Raw genomic sequence first — 16,192 nt, 5'->3', positions numbered from 1 at the left:
AGCTCTTACACTCAGGACCTTTAGGGGCCTCTCCCTCATACACTCCTTCATGTGCCTGCGCATCTGTATGTATCCTTCGTCACATCCTTTATAACGAACTGATAAACCTAAGTGAATGTTTCCCTGAGTTTTGTGAGCTGTTCTAGCAAATTACAGAAAGGGGAAGCAGGGTGTGGGGGAGCCTCAGACTTTGTAGTCAAGTCGGACAGAAGTATGGATACCCTGGGGACCGAGTACTGGTGACACAAGTGTGAAGCGAGGGCAGTGCAGTGGGACTGGGCCCTTCCACCCTCAGAATCTGACGCTCATTCTAGTAGTTACCATCAGAGCTGAGTTTAATTATAAGATAATAAGTTGGTGTCCAGAAAATTGGAAAATTGGGTGGTGTGGTTCTTCTGGACACAAAATTCTAGGCTTAGTCTTTCCTTGATAATCCTAAATATGTCACTCCATTTTCTTCTGAGATACACCACTACTGTAGCAAAGTCTGAAGATATTCTAATTTTCTTCCCCTTGTAAGTCATGTGCTTCCTTTTTCTACATACCCCCAATTTTTTTTGTTTTACTAGAATTTATCTTAGTTCTGGTTTCTCCAGACCGATATTCTCGAGCACATGATATCCTCTTTCAAGTACAGTTTCAAATCCTTTATTTCCAGGAAGTTGTCTTCAACTAGTCTTTACCCTTTGTTCTCTTCCCTTGCTTTGGTTTCCTTCTTTAGGGACTCCAACTACCTTATATTCAATTTCCTTTCCCTTTAATATTGGTCACTTTTTCTCAAATCCTTATTATCTCTTGTTAATTTTGTTTTTATTCTTGACATCTTCCTCTTTTCACCTTCTGTTTCTCTTCTGATAGCATCTCTTGTAGCTTGGTCTCCATTTCTGAATTGACTTTTTCTTTTTTTCTCCTTTCCTGAGTTCTGTCGCCTTATTTCTGAGGCTTTAAAATTCTGATCGTGTTGGTCCTTCATGACTTGTGTCATTTTCTTAGTATTTTTTAGCTTGTTTTGAAATCGTAGATCACTGGGGTGCCGTCATTAATCACAGGGGCATTATTTAGCTCTTTATTCTCCTTTTTCTAATAAAAACTTTGTGTGGGATTTGACCATGCCTGATACTGTCTGTCGCTCATTTTTATGTGAGCCTTGCTTCCTGGGATTTCCAGCCTCTGTTCTCCACCCCCACGCTGGTCTGGACCTTCTCCTCCTTTTGTGTCTGTGTCGCTGCCCTGCTCAATTTTGATTCCACTCCCAGTCATTTCTCCTCAGTGTGGGGATCTGTCACAAGTGGAAGCCTTGTTGGGCCAGCTTTTAAATAGCTGCTACGAAGATCATCATCCTCTTACCAACTGACTACCTGTCCTCAATGAATATTTTCTAAATATTTCTAAAGAAATGCATCTACTGGAGGCTGTTTTGGATACCACCTCTCTTGACTATGCTAAGTCTTAACTCCTGAAATTTTCCCACCTCTCTTCAACCATTGGGTTCTCCCTCTTCTCTAAAAATGCAGGGGCACTTCCCATCCTAAACACACCAGTCTTCAGCTGACTTGCTCCTCCAGCTTTTTCTCCCCCTCACAGTAAAACTCCTTCCTCTTCCAAGCCTCCAAACAGGCTTTTGTCTCTGCCATTCCAAGGAAACTGCTTTTCAAGGTCATCTTATCAAATTCAATCACTTTTCTGTCCTATTCTTCCTCAATCTCTCCCAAGCAACTCAAACAATAGAATGCTCCCTCCTTGAAAAAAGTTTTCTTAGCTGCTAGGACACCAACCTTTCTCTTGCTTCCTCCCTTTTATTACACCTTTAAATGTCACAGCGTGGCAAGGCTTGGTCCCAAGTCTTCTGCCTGCTCTTGCTACACATCCTATATTCAAATTCTCCCAGAGCTAAAGGATCCCTCCTCTGAAATCCAGACCCATGGATTCATATGCCTCCTTGGAAATCCACTAAACCCCTCACACTTAACAAGACCAAAGCCTGATTTACTTTTCCTCCAAAATACAGGATATGATGAATCTAATCCTAGCCCATCCTCCACATTGATTATTACCACCCAGATCTAAATCTCCATTACCTCTTGCCCATAGCAAAAACCTCCTTACTGTTTCCCCTGATTCTTCTTTGGTCCCCCTGCAATCCAGTCTTCAGATAACAAAGATTATGCTTTCTAAATGTCTGTAAACCATGTAAACCCCTACCAATAAGCTCTCTGTAGCTTTCCACTGAACTTAGAAAACAATTCGAACTCCACAGTTGTTTTATTAGGCTCTAAATCATCTGGTTCTTGCCCTACCTCCTCATTTGTAAGGCCTACCAATACCTCAGCTACCGGTGCTCTCATTTTTGTTTCTTGCCCAAATCAACTTCATTTTTGCCTTAGGACCTTTGTTAATTGCTGTTTCATTAGCCCAGAATGTTCCTCCCTTAAGGTCTTCACATGGCTCTCATCTCTAAGTCAGCTCAAAGTCATCTCTCCAAAGAGAATTCTGCCCCGATAACTTTCTCCCATCAGTGTCTTTATCATATTACCATTTTACAGAATTCATTGTACTTATCTTGCCTTGAAACTGTTCATCTACTTGCTTACTTTCCCCAACTTAACAAGAAGCTTCATAGTTGCAGGAGCCATGATGTCTTGACTTACCAATGCATTCCCAGCAATGAGGACACACAGTTGGGGTTTAAAAATAATGGTTTAATCTGCAGCGCCTGGGAGGCTCAGTTGGTTAGGAGTTAGACTTTAGATTTCAACTCAGGTTATGATCTCAGGGTTGTAAGACTGAGGCCTGTGTCAGACTCCGCATGGGGCATGGGGCCTACTTAAGATTCTCTCTTTAGGGGCACCTCGGTGGCTCAGTCGTTAAGCGTCTTCCTTCGGCTCAGGGCGTGATCCCAGAGTCCTGGGATCGAGCCCCGCATCAGGCTCCCTGCTCAGTGAGTAGCCTGCTTCTTCCTCTCCCACTCCCCCTACTTGTGTTCCCTCTCTCGCTGGCTGTCTCTCTCTCTGTCAAATAAATAAAGTAAAATAAAATCTTAGGAGAAAAAAAAAAGATTCTCTCTTTAGCTCTCCCTTTGCCCCTCCCCACTCTAAAAAAGTAAATAATAATAATAATAATAATAATGTTTTAATCTAATAAAACCATGGGATCTGGCAAAAATAAAAAAAAATTAAACAAAAGACAAACTCCCCCTGAAACAGCTGGATTCATAGTCAAAAAGGAATTATTCTGTGTGTAAACACACTGAAGGAAAAAGATACAGGCACACTCACAGAATTTCCTGGAATACAGCTGACTGCCCTTAGGCAAGTCATACTATCACTCACTACATCCCCTTTTCCTCTCCTTCACAGAGGAAAGTTGAACAAAATAGTTGCTCAACCCCCAGCTAGCCTAAATTCCCTGTGTTAACACGTGCCTCAGCACCCACGGAGACCAGAAACCGTGGAACAGTCACGCTCCATGCCACCCACATGGTTTGATGAGAATGAAGGTGGGAAGAGAGAAGGTAGTAAGGAAACCAAGAGCCTTTGAAAAACTATTATGTCTGGCCAGGCTGGACCTCCCTTTTAAGGAATATGGTCTTAAGCAAACCGTTCACCTTCTTGGAATCTCGGTTCTCTCATTTGTGTTAACAGAGCTCCTAATTTCTATGGCTTTTAGGGTTATTGTTGTGACCAGATAAAATACAATACATGAAGGTATAATATGAAAAAGGGCTAGGAAATGCATGGTCAGAGAATTTTTACTAATAACTATAAAATAATGATCCTAGTAACCAATGATTTTCTTCTCAAGCAGCCACAAAAGAAGTGTAAAAAAAAAAAAATTATCTTGGGTTGAGCTGAGAGGTGGAACTAGAAATACTAGCAAAGGTCAGATGTTTGAGCAAAGCTAAGCAAACCTGGTTAGGACACAACGTACTTTAACTTCTCTCATGTTCTGGTATTCCCTGGTGATTCGCCTCTTGAAAATAATTTACTGAGGATGTTGATGTGATGAAAAGGAGGGGGGAGGAAAGGCAGTGGAGAAGCCCCGGGGAAGGAGTTCAGGACTGACTGGCAGAATGGTGACTCAGAAATCCCAGGTTCCCTTGGAGGCAGGGGCAGCTGACTTAAGCAGCAGTAAAACCCCCTGGGTAAGCGAGGCCGCAACCTCAAGGAAATAAATCAGCAGTGACTCTAGCGTTGAAAGTCTTGTTGCAGAATGGAACAAGAGAAGACATATTAAATGTTAGATGAAGAATCACTGAGCCCCCGGGTTTGAGGGGAAAAGAGGAAATGGGATGCCTCTGGTTATTTGACGCTCTGTCGTGCCCCCCCCCCCCCCCGCCACGTATCTTCTTGCAGCACCGGAAGGGAAGCCAAAAGAAAACCAAATACCCTTTAGCTCTTTTAACCCAGGAGTCCTGACCAAAGGTTGGCTACAGGGACCTTCAGAGATTCAGAGCCACTTGCACTTAAATAAGATGACTAACTAAGGGCGGAGGGCTGGGAACACACAATGGACAAAGCTGACCAGGGCCCTGGTCACGTGGAGCGGACTGTACGTACTCTTCACCTCCGCTCTTCCTAGCCTTTGCTCCTGCGTGATTCCCTGAGTTTCTCTTTTCTGATCACTACCCTTCTTGCCTGACCCCAAAACTGCACCCTTCCCCTTATGACCACAAGTCTTGTGGCGAAACCTCACCAAAATAAAGGCAATGCATAGTTTTTAACAGTAAATCTATTAAGTAAAACCACAGCATTTATTTATCTCAGCTTATCATTAATTGTATCAGAGACAACCTGCATTACTATTCACTGCCCCCTCCCAAACCTACTTCACCTTATCACCTGTCATCAGATCCATCAGGAGGAAGAAAGGGGAACTCTAGCCACAATTTCTGTGTTTTGTGAAAACTGTCTAAGAACTTTCTCATGAATCAGATATTAGATCTGCTACTGTAATCTTCCAATCAACCTAAATCATTAAAGTCTAGGGTTAGAACACAGAAGAAATCAGAACTGATCTTAATCAACTAATTACTGATTAGTTTTTAAGAAAAACATCTGGCTAAAAGGTCTCTTTTCATGGAATTGTGTTTCTAACTGAGATAACGTTTATTTTTTTCCTGCTTCATCTTTGTTCCAAGACAGAATCTAATGTGGCCAGTTGTCTCAAAACTATGAATTTAAAAATATATTGCTAGATACCATTATCCAGAGGAGCTATTTATGCGCAGGGGGAAATAAAGAGGCTATGGAAACAGAAAGCCAAAAGGAAGCATGTGGCACTGCAAAGGGTCCTGGATGCAGGAAGAGCAATAAAAAGACCGAAGATGCAGGAGCAGACTGTAAGTGTATTCCGTTTACCCTGACAGTCTGGACCTTTGCTTTCACTTGATTACTAGCATCTGTTAAAAAGAAAACCACAGGACCCAAATGGTGTCACTTGGGCCAAGTCACCAAACCTGGGGCTCGATACCCAAGCTAATGGCAGAGTCAACCTCCCCTAGCAACACTGCCTTAAGCAGTCACAGGGATTTTCGGATCAGCACCAGTGAGGTCATCTGGCCCATGGGCCCTCTCCATCCCCCAGAGGAAGATGAGATAATTAACCTGACAAAAACCCCTGGCCTTCCACTCCAGGGCAAGTGAGTGATCTTGCCAGGTACAATCCTTTCTTTTCTTTCGCTAACAATTTTCTTGCCCCACCGACCTTCCTGTAAAAACCTCCTATTTCCCACAACTCCTCTGAGCTCCCCTCCACTTGCTCCATGCGAAGTTGCCCAATTCAAGAACTGCCTAATAAAGCCAATTACAATTTCAAATTTACTCAGGTGAATTTTTGTTCTTTAACACATGCTAGGGTGCGAATGTGAACATGGTCTTCTCCTCCAGCACTAAGTGCCTGCACAGGGCCAGGACCATCATTTTTTGGACAGAACTGCCTCCTAGAATATCACAAGGCTACAAACAGAAAAGGGGAAAAATTATTTCTAAGATCTACAACGAAATATAGGAACCAAGTCCTTTTCAAACTTACCAAAGGCTGGTGCACTAGAAATAGCGACGGGTTGCTGTTTCATGACAGGGGGAAGTGCGGAAGGGAGTTGATATCCTTGCAGCTTCAGTTTGATGAGTTTCATAGCTATGGAAAACTCCACTTGATCCATTCGTCCATCATTGTTCATATCAGCTAGCGCCCTGCAAACCAACATCGAGGGCGAGGAATGACTCTGACCATAAAACCACCTAAACCACCCCTCCCACCCACACTAGTCAGCTCCCTTCATCCTGGGGCAAACAAAAGAGAAGAAAACCAAGTAAACCAAACCAAACCAAACCAAAACTTGTTTACCAAGCTGTAGGGAGTAACCTAGGATTACTGACAAGGTTTTGTATGAAAGTAAAATACTCTCTATTGTGTTATTCTTTACTTATAGGACCCATGAGGTAATTTTCAGTCTGAATGGCAGGACATGCACTTTGGATATCAAACAGGATTCTTTTTGAGGTGGGGAAAAATGTTCTAAAATGGTATAGTGGCCATGATTGCACGACTCTATGAACACACTAAAAACCAGTGAATTATACATTTAAAAGGGTGAATTTTATTGTGTGAATTATGTCATAATAAAGATGTTAGGGGAAGGGGCACCTGGCCGGCTCAGGGTCGTGAGTTCAAGTCCCATGTTTCCTCTAAAAAGATGTTAGGGAGATAAAAGTAGGAAAAGAGAGTTTATTTCTATAGATACTTGACTAGATGGCACCAAGTCTTCTGAGGGGTTCTACGAACCGCACCATGGAGACATGACACGTTAGGCTACGATATAGTTCTATTACCTTTAAACCTGTGAAAATTAATTAAATGAGCTTGCACAGGTAAAAATGGTAGTCAGACATAAATGGTCAAGTGTAACTTGCAATGACTGTCTCCCTCCCCAGGTTTTCATTTTTATTTTTCCTTTCTTTTTTTTTAATTGAAGTAGATTTGATGACGTTACATTAGTTTCAGGTGCAATGAGCTTTAATGCATATTCTCTCAAAGAAGCTTAATAAGCAAAAGAAAACGTTTGCAAGTGGAAACGACTTTATGCAAACCACAACTGTGCATATTCACATTTAACCTCTTTTTCAATTTTTTTATTTTTTAAATTAACATATAATGTATTATTTGTTTCAGGGGTACAGGTCTGTGATTCATCAGTCTTACACAACATCCAGCGCTCACCACAACACATACCCTCCCCAATGTCTATCACCCAGCCACCCCATATCCCCCCCCCCCCCCCAGCAACCCTCAGTTTGTTTCCTAAGATTAAGAGTCTCTTTGGTTTGTCTCCCTCTCTGGTTTCATCTTGTTTCATTTTTCACCTCTTCTGCATGAAAAATGTTCATCCCTTGGGGTGCCTGGGTGGCTCAGTCAGGTAAGTGTCTGTCTTTGGCTCAGGTCATGATTTCAGGGTCCTGGGATCAAGCCCCATAATGGGGTCCCTGTTCAGTGGGGAGCCTGCTTCTCCCTCTCCTTCCTGCTCATGCTCTCTCTCTTGCTATCTCTGTCTCTCTCTCAAATGAAGTCTTAAAAAAAAAAATGTTCATCCAGATTTCATTTCTTTTAGTCTAGATATTAAAAATGTTAAGATGATTTATTTTTTTAAACCAATTTATTTTATTTGAAACAACAAATGATAAGACCAGCTACTCCAATTAAATTACTATGACCAGCCGTCTTTTAAATGAGCCACATCTAGGTAGTGTCCAAAAAAGACAATTAGGTTTCAGAGAAAATTATCCTATATTGCTGGAGTTAACTCAAGGAAAGAAAACATAAAACACAATGACAAGCATGACACACAACAAAGAGGAAAAATCTCTAAAAGCTGTGAGTCAACACTATCCGTTTAGAGAGTAAGAAAAAGTCTTCAAGTGAGAGATGGGCTACAGAAACCACGGCTGTGCCTCAGGAGGAACAGACCACGGCTTTCCCGCAGTCGAGGATCCCCCTCAGCAAACACCAGTGGAGTCTGAATTCCACTCACCAATAGTGAGCCTGAGGGTCACTCTGCATATGGATCTTGGTCACTTGAATTCATACAAGAATTGCTCATTCACATCCTCTGCTAATAAGTTTTCTGATGGACTACGTGTCTTTTTCTTGTCAGTTTATAAGAGATCTTTACTGTTTACCTGTCAATTGTTGATTTTTAAAAAATTTATCATTGGTCTGTGCATAATTTCTTGTAAGAAATTCTACATTTTGATACCATATGATTTCACTTACATGTGGAATCCAAAAAACCAAAACAAACAAAATAAAACAGAAACAGACTCATAAATGTCAAGCACTGTTATACACTTGAAACTAATACAATACGATTTGTATTAACTAATCCAGCCTCTTCTCACAGAACTAAAAAATATTTTTGCTGTATATTAAATGTTCATATAAAGTGATACCTATTTCTGGATTACCTAGTCTGAACAATTCCCAGTTCAATACGACAGTGATCTGATCACACTGGCTCCAAGGTACGTTCTGGTAACTGGCAAGACTTGACTTTTCTTAGGCCGCCTGGGTGGCTCAGTCGGTTAAGTGTCCGACTCTTGATTTTGGCTCAGGTCATAATCTCAGGGTTGAGAGGTGGCGTGCCATGTCAGGCTCCCTACTCAGCACAGGTCTGCTTGTCCCTCTCCCTCTGCTCCTCCCCCCACTTGCTCTCTCACCCTCTCGCTCTGTCTCTCCAAATAAATAAATAAAATAAATAAATAAAAGCTTAAAAAAAAGACTTCTTTTTCTTAAATTTTCTTTGGTTATTCACAGATATTTTTTATGTTCCCTATGAATTTTAAGATCATTTATCTACTCTACAAACAACCCTACTGCGATCCAAGCTGCAACTGCATTAAATAGCCCACCAAAGACAACAGCATGTCTGTCCATCTGTTCAACGTTACAAATACTTCTCTTTCATAAGATTAGATCACTTTTGGGGCACCTGGATGGCTAAGTTGCTTAACAGTTGTTTAAACATCGGACTCTTGATTTCAGCTCAGGTCGTGATCTCAGGGTTATGGGATCGAGCCCCCCAGCGAGACTCCCCACTTAGCAGGGAGTCTGTTTGAGATTCTCTCTCTCTCTCTCAAACTCCCTCTGCCCCTGAATACCCCCTACTCTCTGTCTCTCTTTCTCTCTCTAAAATAAATGAAAAAGAAATATATTTTTAAATTAGATCACTTTATGTAAGTAATTACTTTTCTTTTTAAAGAATTTTTTAAAGATATTATTTATTTATTTATTGAGAGAGAGAGAACTCAAGGAGGGGAAGGGGCAGAGACAGAAGGAAAGAGAGAATCTCAAGGAGGCTCCAACTGAGCCCGGAGCCCGATGTAGGGCTCGATCCCACGACCCTGAGAGAACATGAGCTGATCAGAAACCAAGAGTCGGACACTTAACCAACTGAGCCACCCAGGCGCCCCAGTTACTTTTCTTATGAAATGTATTCTTAGGAGTTTTATCATTTCCATCACTATTTTAAATGCAACATTTCCCTGTTTCCATCTTTCGGTGTTTATTTCAAGCATAGAGAAAAGTTTTGCTTTTAATAATCATTTATGCAATATTCAGCTATCTTACCAAACTTCTATAAATATTATTTTTTTAACCTAAAATCTCTTAGGTTTGTTAAGTATACTATTACACAACTAGCAAAAAGGAGTTAACTTTCGTTTATAATATTTATACACTTCCTCTTTTTTATTGGTCTTACTGCCTCTAAGACATCATTGAATGTGTGAGCACTCCGCTAAGTTCTGGGTTTCAAAGAAAGAGCTGCAGTGTTTCATTGTTTAGAATAATATTTGGTAGGGGCGCCTGGGTGGCACAGCAGTTAGGCGTCTGCCTTCGGCTCAGGGCGTGATCCCGGCGTTATGGGATCGAGCCCCACATCAGGCTCCTCCGCTATGAGCCTGCTTCTTCCTCTCCCACTCCCCCTGCTTGTGTTCCCTCTCTCACTGGCTGTCTCTATCCTGTCGAATAAATAAATAAATAAAATCGTTAAAAAAAAAAAAAGAATAATATTTGGTAGTGATCTTTAGAAAGTAACCTGACATATTTAGAAAGTTTCCTTTTTACATATTAGAAATGGTTACTATATATATATATGTGTGTGTGTGTGTGTATATATATATATATATATATTTTTTTTTTTTTTTTTAATCAAATGCCTAGTCGGCATCTGCTGATTTGATCACACTTCCTTTTATCTGTTGCTGTAATACTGAGACAATGCCTTGACTCTGAACCAAACTTGCACTCCTGGCATAAACTCAAGTTGGTCATAGTTTTAAAAATATTGTCGAATTTTATTTGATAAGATTTTGTTTTGATATTTGCATCTATATTCATAAATGAGACTGGTCTCTGGTTGTTTTATTTTTGTAACTATCAGGTTTTACAAAGGAAGTTAAATAAGTAAAATGAGAGGGTCAACTTTCCGTCCTTTGCTAAGTTTTTCTAAAAAGATATTCAGCTATATCAAATGGTTCTCAGGGAAAAAAAACTTTCCAACAATCAACATCAACATGCATACTTAAAAAAAAAATCAAACAGATAGGTTTCCACCCCCTATTTCCAACATCACTGCCCCACCCCCAAAACACATTTTCTAATGAGAAACAAATATCCAATGTGGGATAATGACTAGTTGGGGGAGAAGAGACTTTCTAGTACTGTAAGAGTTCAATTAGAAGAATTTCATATTTCTAAAAACCTTCCACTGAAGCGTCTCAGTGGGAGAGGAGAGGAGACATGTAATTCTCAAGTTCCAGGTGCTTGACTTTAAGCCACCCACCACAATCCCATATTTTTTTGAGAATTTTGCATGATCTTTCTTAAAACTTTTTTTTCTTCAACTAACAGAACGTAAGTGCTGGGACTCATTGGTAGTGATATCTCAAAGGACTTTATGCAAATACAGTAGCTATTGCTACAAAGCTCATTTCTCCCTACTCCCCTCTTCCAATGAAAAAGCTGCAACTCTAGAAGAACTGAAATTCTATTTCTCAAGGTTTCCCTGAAAAACAAAAACAAAAAAAAGACCTCAGCTCTACAATACACTTTCATCTCCCATTTACAGTTTACTCATTTCTAATAATCCCCCCAAAAGATGAATCTAAAAGCCCAGGAATCCAAAATTAAATTCACTGAACTTCCAAAGTGAAAAAACACATATGCAAAAAACAAGCTTAAGTCAAACAATTCTTGTATACAACTCTTACAAACAAACTAGTCTTAAATACATAGCGCACATACATAGCAACTGGCAGGGCTGAGATGAGAAGGGGACCACGGGGATGCCGAAATCTTAAGGGACAGATAACCCATGTATCCCTCTCATGCACTGTAGGTAGGGAAAAGTGCTGCAACTCCAAATGAAGGGAAATCTGGCAACATCTACAGAACGACCTATGCATTTACTCTTTGACCTAGCAAATCCACTCATAGGAATTTACCCTGAAGATACAGCAACGATATAAAAATATTTATGCTTTAGCTCATTCATTGCTACATTATTAGAAATAACTGTAATGCACACACACAGAAGACAGCTTAAATATACTGAGGTGTATCTTCTATAATGAGTACTATGTAACTGAAGGAAAAAAGAGAGAAAGACATCTCTATGGAATGATACCAGTGATTTCCAGAATGTGCTGTGAAGTGACAAAAGCACAGAACAAAAGAACATTTAAAGGCGGTAAACTTTAAAAAGAAGGAAGAGGAAATAATTAAAATACAGATACACATGATATATTATTAAGCTTTTTTTCCCCACAAAAATAAACAAAGGAAGGACAATAAGAAACTAATTCAGTAGATGAGCACAGGCACGAGGGGACAGCATGGGGAGTGACACTTCTCTCTGCATTCCCTTTCTGGTACAGTGTTGGCTTTTGGAACCTGTTAATGTGTGACGTATTCAGAAATAAAATTAAGTCCACAGACAAAGGAGACGCCTAAACTGAATAAAAACAAAAACAAATCAACCCAAGCATATTTTAAGTAAATCGCATATGCACACGGGAGGCATGGCAGACTACTTCATGTATCCTCAGTCTAAAACCAACCAGCAGCATGAATTCCCGGGATGGTGTGGGCAGCCGACCTGAATGTGGCAACGCTGAAGGGACTCTGTGTTCTACGATTAAAGGACAAGACCCAGGCTCCGCTCATGCACCTCATACCCTGCACTGCAGCTGAAAGCCTGTGGGTCTTCAGAGGCCATCTAACCACAGAGGCTGCCCTCAGGACACTCATGTCTGACTGTAGGATCAATCCAGCCTACGCGCTCATTCATTCATTCACATTCGTTTGTTTTTTAATTCATCCAACAAATAATTTTTGAGGGGGGCACCTACTAAAGTCTACGCCCTTTCTAGGAATTGGTGTGAGTACTGTGAAAAAGACAGAGAAGGTTCCTGCCCTCACAGAGCTCATATTTTAGGACAAGCAAAACTAATCGAATTCTTGCCCATAACGGTTAGTGCTGTTCAGAAATAAAATGAGGTAGTGGGAAAGAGAAGACAATGGGTAGGAGCAGGTGGGCCGAGGGAACTACTCTAGATGAATGGTCAGGAAGTACTTCTCTGAAACCAGAAGGATCATCGGCCAGCTAGCTGTGTGAGGACCTCAACGACTGGCATTACAGATCACAGGAAGAGGAAATGGCAAGTGCAATGCCCCAGAGGCGAGAAGGAGTCTGGCCCATTTCAATAGAGAGAAGGTCAGTGAAACTGGAATACAGAAATTAGGGAGGAGAGGGGTGCAAAATAAGAGAAGATGAAAAAAGGCAAGAACCAGCTCGGGTTGGGCCTTGGAGCCTAGACAGGACTTGGGGTTTTCTTCTCAATGGGGAGTTTAAAATGGATTTACTTTTTCCAAAGAGAGTGTGGGTACTGTATGGAGAATGAAATCTAAAGGGGCAAGTGTGAGAAAGACTCCAAAGGAAATGCTGACGGGTGGGCCCAGGTGGGATGACAAATGAGGACAGTAGCAACGGAGACAGAAAGAAATGGCCAGAATGGGGAGAAAGTCTGTAAATGCAACCAAAAGAATGCGCTGATGGACTGAACGCATAGGGTAAGGAAAAGAGAGGAATCATGTGTGGCTCCCAGCAGCTGGACAGATGCTCAGCCATGAACGGAGGAGGGCAGGGATGAGGGATGGGGGAGAGGGGAACAAGAGTCCAGGATGCCCTTTGTGTGTGTGTGAGTTTAGCAAATTGATCTTGTTGGGGGCTGAAGGTTCTTCTGACATATACACAGAAGCGTCCTAAGAAACTAGATGTTATACAGCTGTTGGCCCTGCCCTACTCCCCACCCTTGAACAGATCACCAAGCTGTTCTCGTATTTGCGTTTATGTCTCTGGCCTTCTCTCTCAGGTCCCACACCCAGGTGGGCCTCCCTTCCCCTCATTTCTCTCCTTAGAAGCCTCTAATCTCCATTTCTGTGGCTCGTACTACCTCTGATGCCAAAGCCTTCTTCATTCAGCCTCTTTTTATTTCCTGGACCATCGAGGCTCCTGTCCACCCCCTTCTGCTTTCTTCTCTTCCCTCTGTACACCAGGCCAAGGTTGGAACAACTTCAAGTATCCATAGTTGCCAAAAGGATACAGGATATTTGCCAGTTTCCCTCCAGTTCCTTATTAGTCAGACAATTTCTAGGAAGCTATACCATCTTTGGCCAGTTACACTTTGGTATTACACACACTGACTTGACTCCATCCTCTGAGAAATCAGGTTTTCTTGTATTATTAATTGGAAATTGGATTGGATAGATAAGTAGCCCCAAACTATCAGCAGGTTACAGTTTAAAAGTTCACAAGCTAGGGGAGCCTGGGTGGCTTAGTTGGTTAAGCATCCGACTCTTGATCTCTGCTCAGGTCTTGATCTCAGAGCAGTGAGTTCAAGCCCTGCATGGGGCTCCGTGCTGGGCATGGAGCCTACTTAAAAAAACTGATAGATAGATAGATAGATAGATAGATAGATAGATAGATAGATAGACAGACACATGTTCACAAACCAGCTAAATGGAATATAGTTTCTACCTGGACCCAAAATTGTACAGGTGTGCAACACATATCCCCCAGGAGTCCCTATCACTCATGTATTCGCACCGAGGTCCACAGCAAAGAAAGTAAGGCCCAGAGAGACCGAAACTATTATAGTTCCTAACTCTCAATCCCAAATTCTCTTCTTGCCCACATGACCGACGAAGGGACTGCCCAAACCTTCAGACTCAAACCCGTTCCTCTTTCTACCAAAAGGGGCACTGGCCTTCCCTGGGACCCCACCAGAAAAACAGTAAGAGAACACAAGATTAGCATAGAGACAGGGAGTGAACACTATTTCATTAGATCAACTGTTATTATTTATACATTTTAAACCTAACTCTGAAGAGGTGAAATACTGCTCAGGGTTACTAAGTGAGTAAGTATCAGAGGTAGAGCTGAAAGACAGATCATACTCATAATTTTCACTACACTATTCCATCATCTTAGCAGGACCTCTGTGGTTCATGAAATCTATGATTCCTCAAAGATATTTCTTTTGGGAAAAGATACTTAGAGGCGTGCTTCCTTCCCTGCAATAACAATTCTTGATAAAAGGAAAACACGCCATCACAAATTTATTTAAGAAAATGTCAGAAAAAATTAAAGACAAAGAACAGTTTTGACTCAAGCAAGACTGCCAATTCATCACCTTTGTTGTTAATAAAAATTTTCACTATAAAAATAATAAGTTGGAAAGATGACCTTAATATGCTTAGCTAAAAACTGTCTGGAAAGCTGACAACTAGCTTAATTGAAAAAAGTGAAATTTACTAGATGATACGTTCTTTCTCCATTACGCTTATTACCATGTGACAATTTTTATACTGCTATTAACTATATCCCTTCACCAGACTCCAATGTCTATGAAAGCACAGGTTTTGTCTATTCTGTTCACTGCTGCATCCCAAGCACCTATAATAGTCATTGACCCACAGAAGACATTCAATAAATATTATTCCACTGTTGAATGAATAAACGTAAAGTGAGATTTTCTTGCAGCAGATATGCGTCATAAAACTGCTTCTTGAATGAACACTCATAAATTGGGACTAGGACATAAAAGCAGCATTCAATGGAAGAAGTTATGCCTGGGTAAGGAAGGCTGTAGTGAGTGACCTTGACTGCTGGTGCAAAATACAATCATAGACCAGAACACATACCAAAAGAAAGCTTCTCACGGTTAACACAGATGTCACGTGTCTCTCGAACTTAAACTCAGTCACTTAACTCCCATGTCAGTGCCCCTGTGCTCACATGAGCATGAGTTCTTGCTCTCCCCTCCACCTCCCCACCCCTAGCAAACCTTTGACTTTATTTTAAAAGCAATTCCAAAAACCTGGGTTACGTGACTTTCCCAGCTCAACATGGATCAGAAATAAAAGCTAGAAGGGCATCATAGGAGGCGGCCCCCCAACTGGAAGAGACGGTCTGGCAGCCAGTATGCTGACAACCAGGAAAAAGAACAAAAAGCCAACACCAAAAAGAAGCGCAGGAATGTGGTATCATTTAGTTTCAATTCAAATTTACCCCACACACACACACGTGTGTGTGTGTGTGTGTGTGTGTGTGTGTGTGTGTGTATTTCCCAAGAGAGTTTTGTTATTCAGAACACAGTAAAGGATTTTCATACTGATGACACTGGTAATCAAGCTTGGACAACATTCTGCAGACTCTGCTTGAAGGCCCCAAGGGACTATGTCAATCTTTATTAATTTCCATTCAATTGTAAGAAAGGTTGATCATTTTGGGAGACAAGCAATTAACTGGACAATTTAGTTATGGGGATTACCCAGTCCCTGATGATGACAGCAGGTACTGTTTTGGGTTTTGTTTGGAGGGCCCCAGACTAAGTCCTTTATATACAGTCCTTTATATACTCCTAATTTTCTCAACAATCCTGTCAGGAATATACATCTGCCCATTTTCTAGACTAAAAGACAGAGGTCAGAGAGGATGAATATATGTTCAAATCATAAAGACCGAACGTAGTGCAACTGGGATTCCAACACAGGTGTATGACTACAAATCCTGTCCTCTTTCTACTACACAGCGAGCCACCCCCACAACACTAATAAACCCTGGAAATGAAGTATT

At 41.2% G+C, this 16,192-nt stretch overlaps 1 protein-coding gene across 5 annotated transcripts in view; it reads right to left on the bottom strand.

Moving 5' to 3' along the window:
- The window catches only part of ITSN1 (intersectin 1), a 214,813-nt gene that overhangs the window by 130,056 nt on the left and 68,565 nt on the right, over window positions 1–16,192 (bottom strand). For all 5 annotated transcript variants that reach the window (XM_045785563.2, XM_045785564.2, XM_087861773.1 and 2 more), the window contains one exon: window positions 6,031–6,191. In XM_045785563.2, the coding sequence (XP_045641519.1) occupies window positions 6,031–6,191 (161 nt within the window). The remainder of the gene's footprint in view (window positions 1–6,030; window positions 6,192–16,192) is intronic.

This window comes from Ursus americanus, chromosome 4 (assembly GCF_024610735.1).
Source record: "Ursus americanus isolate L20-20 chromosome 4, mUrsAme1.1.p, whole genome shotgun sequence".
In the NCBI taxonomy this organism is placed as follows: domain Eukaryota; kingdom Metazoa; phylum Chordata; class Mammalia; order Carnivora; family Ursidae; genus Ursus; species Ursus americanus.
This window is presented reverse-complemented; position numbering and strand designations above follow the sequence as displayed.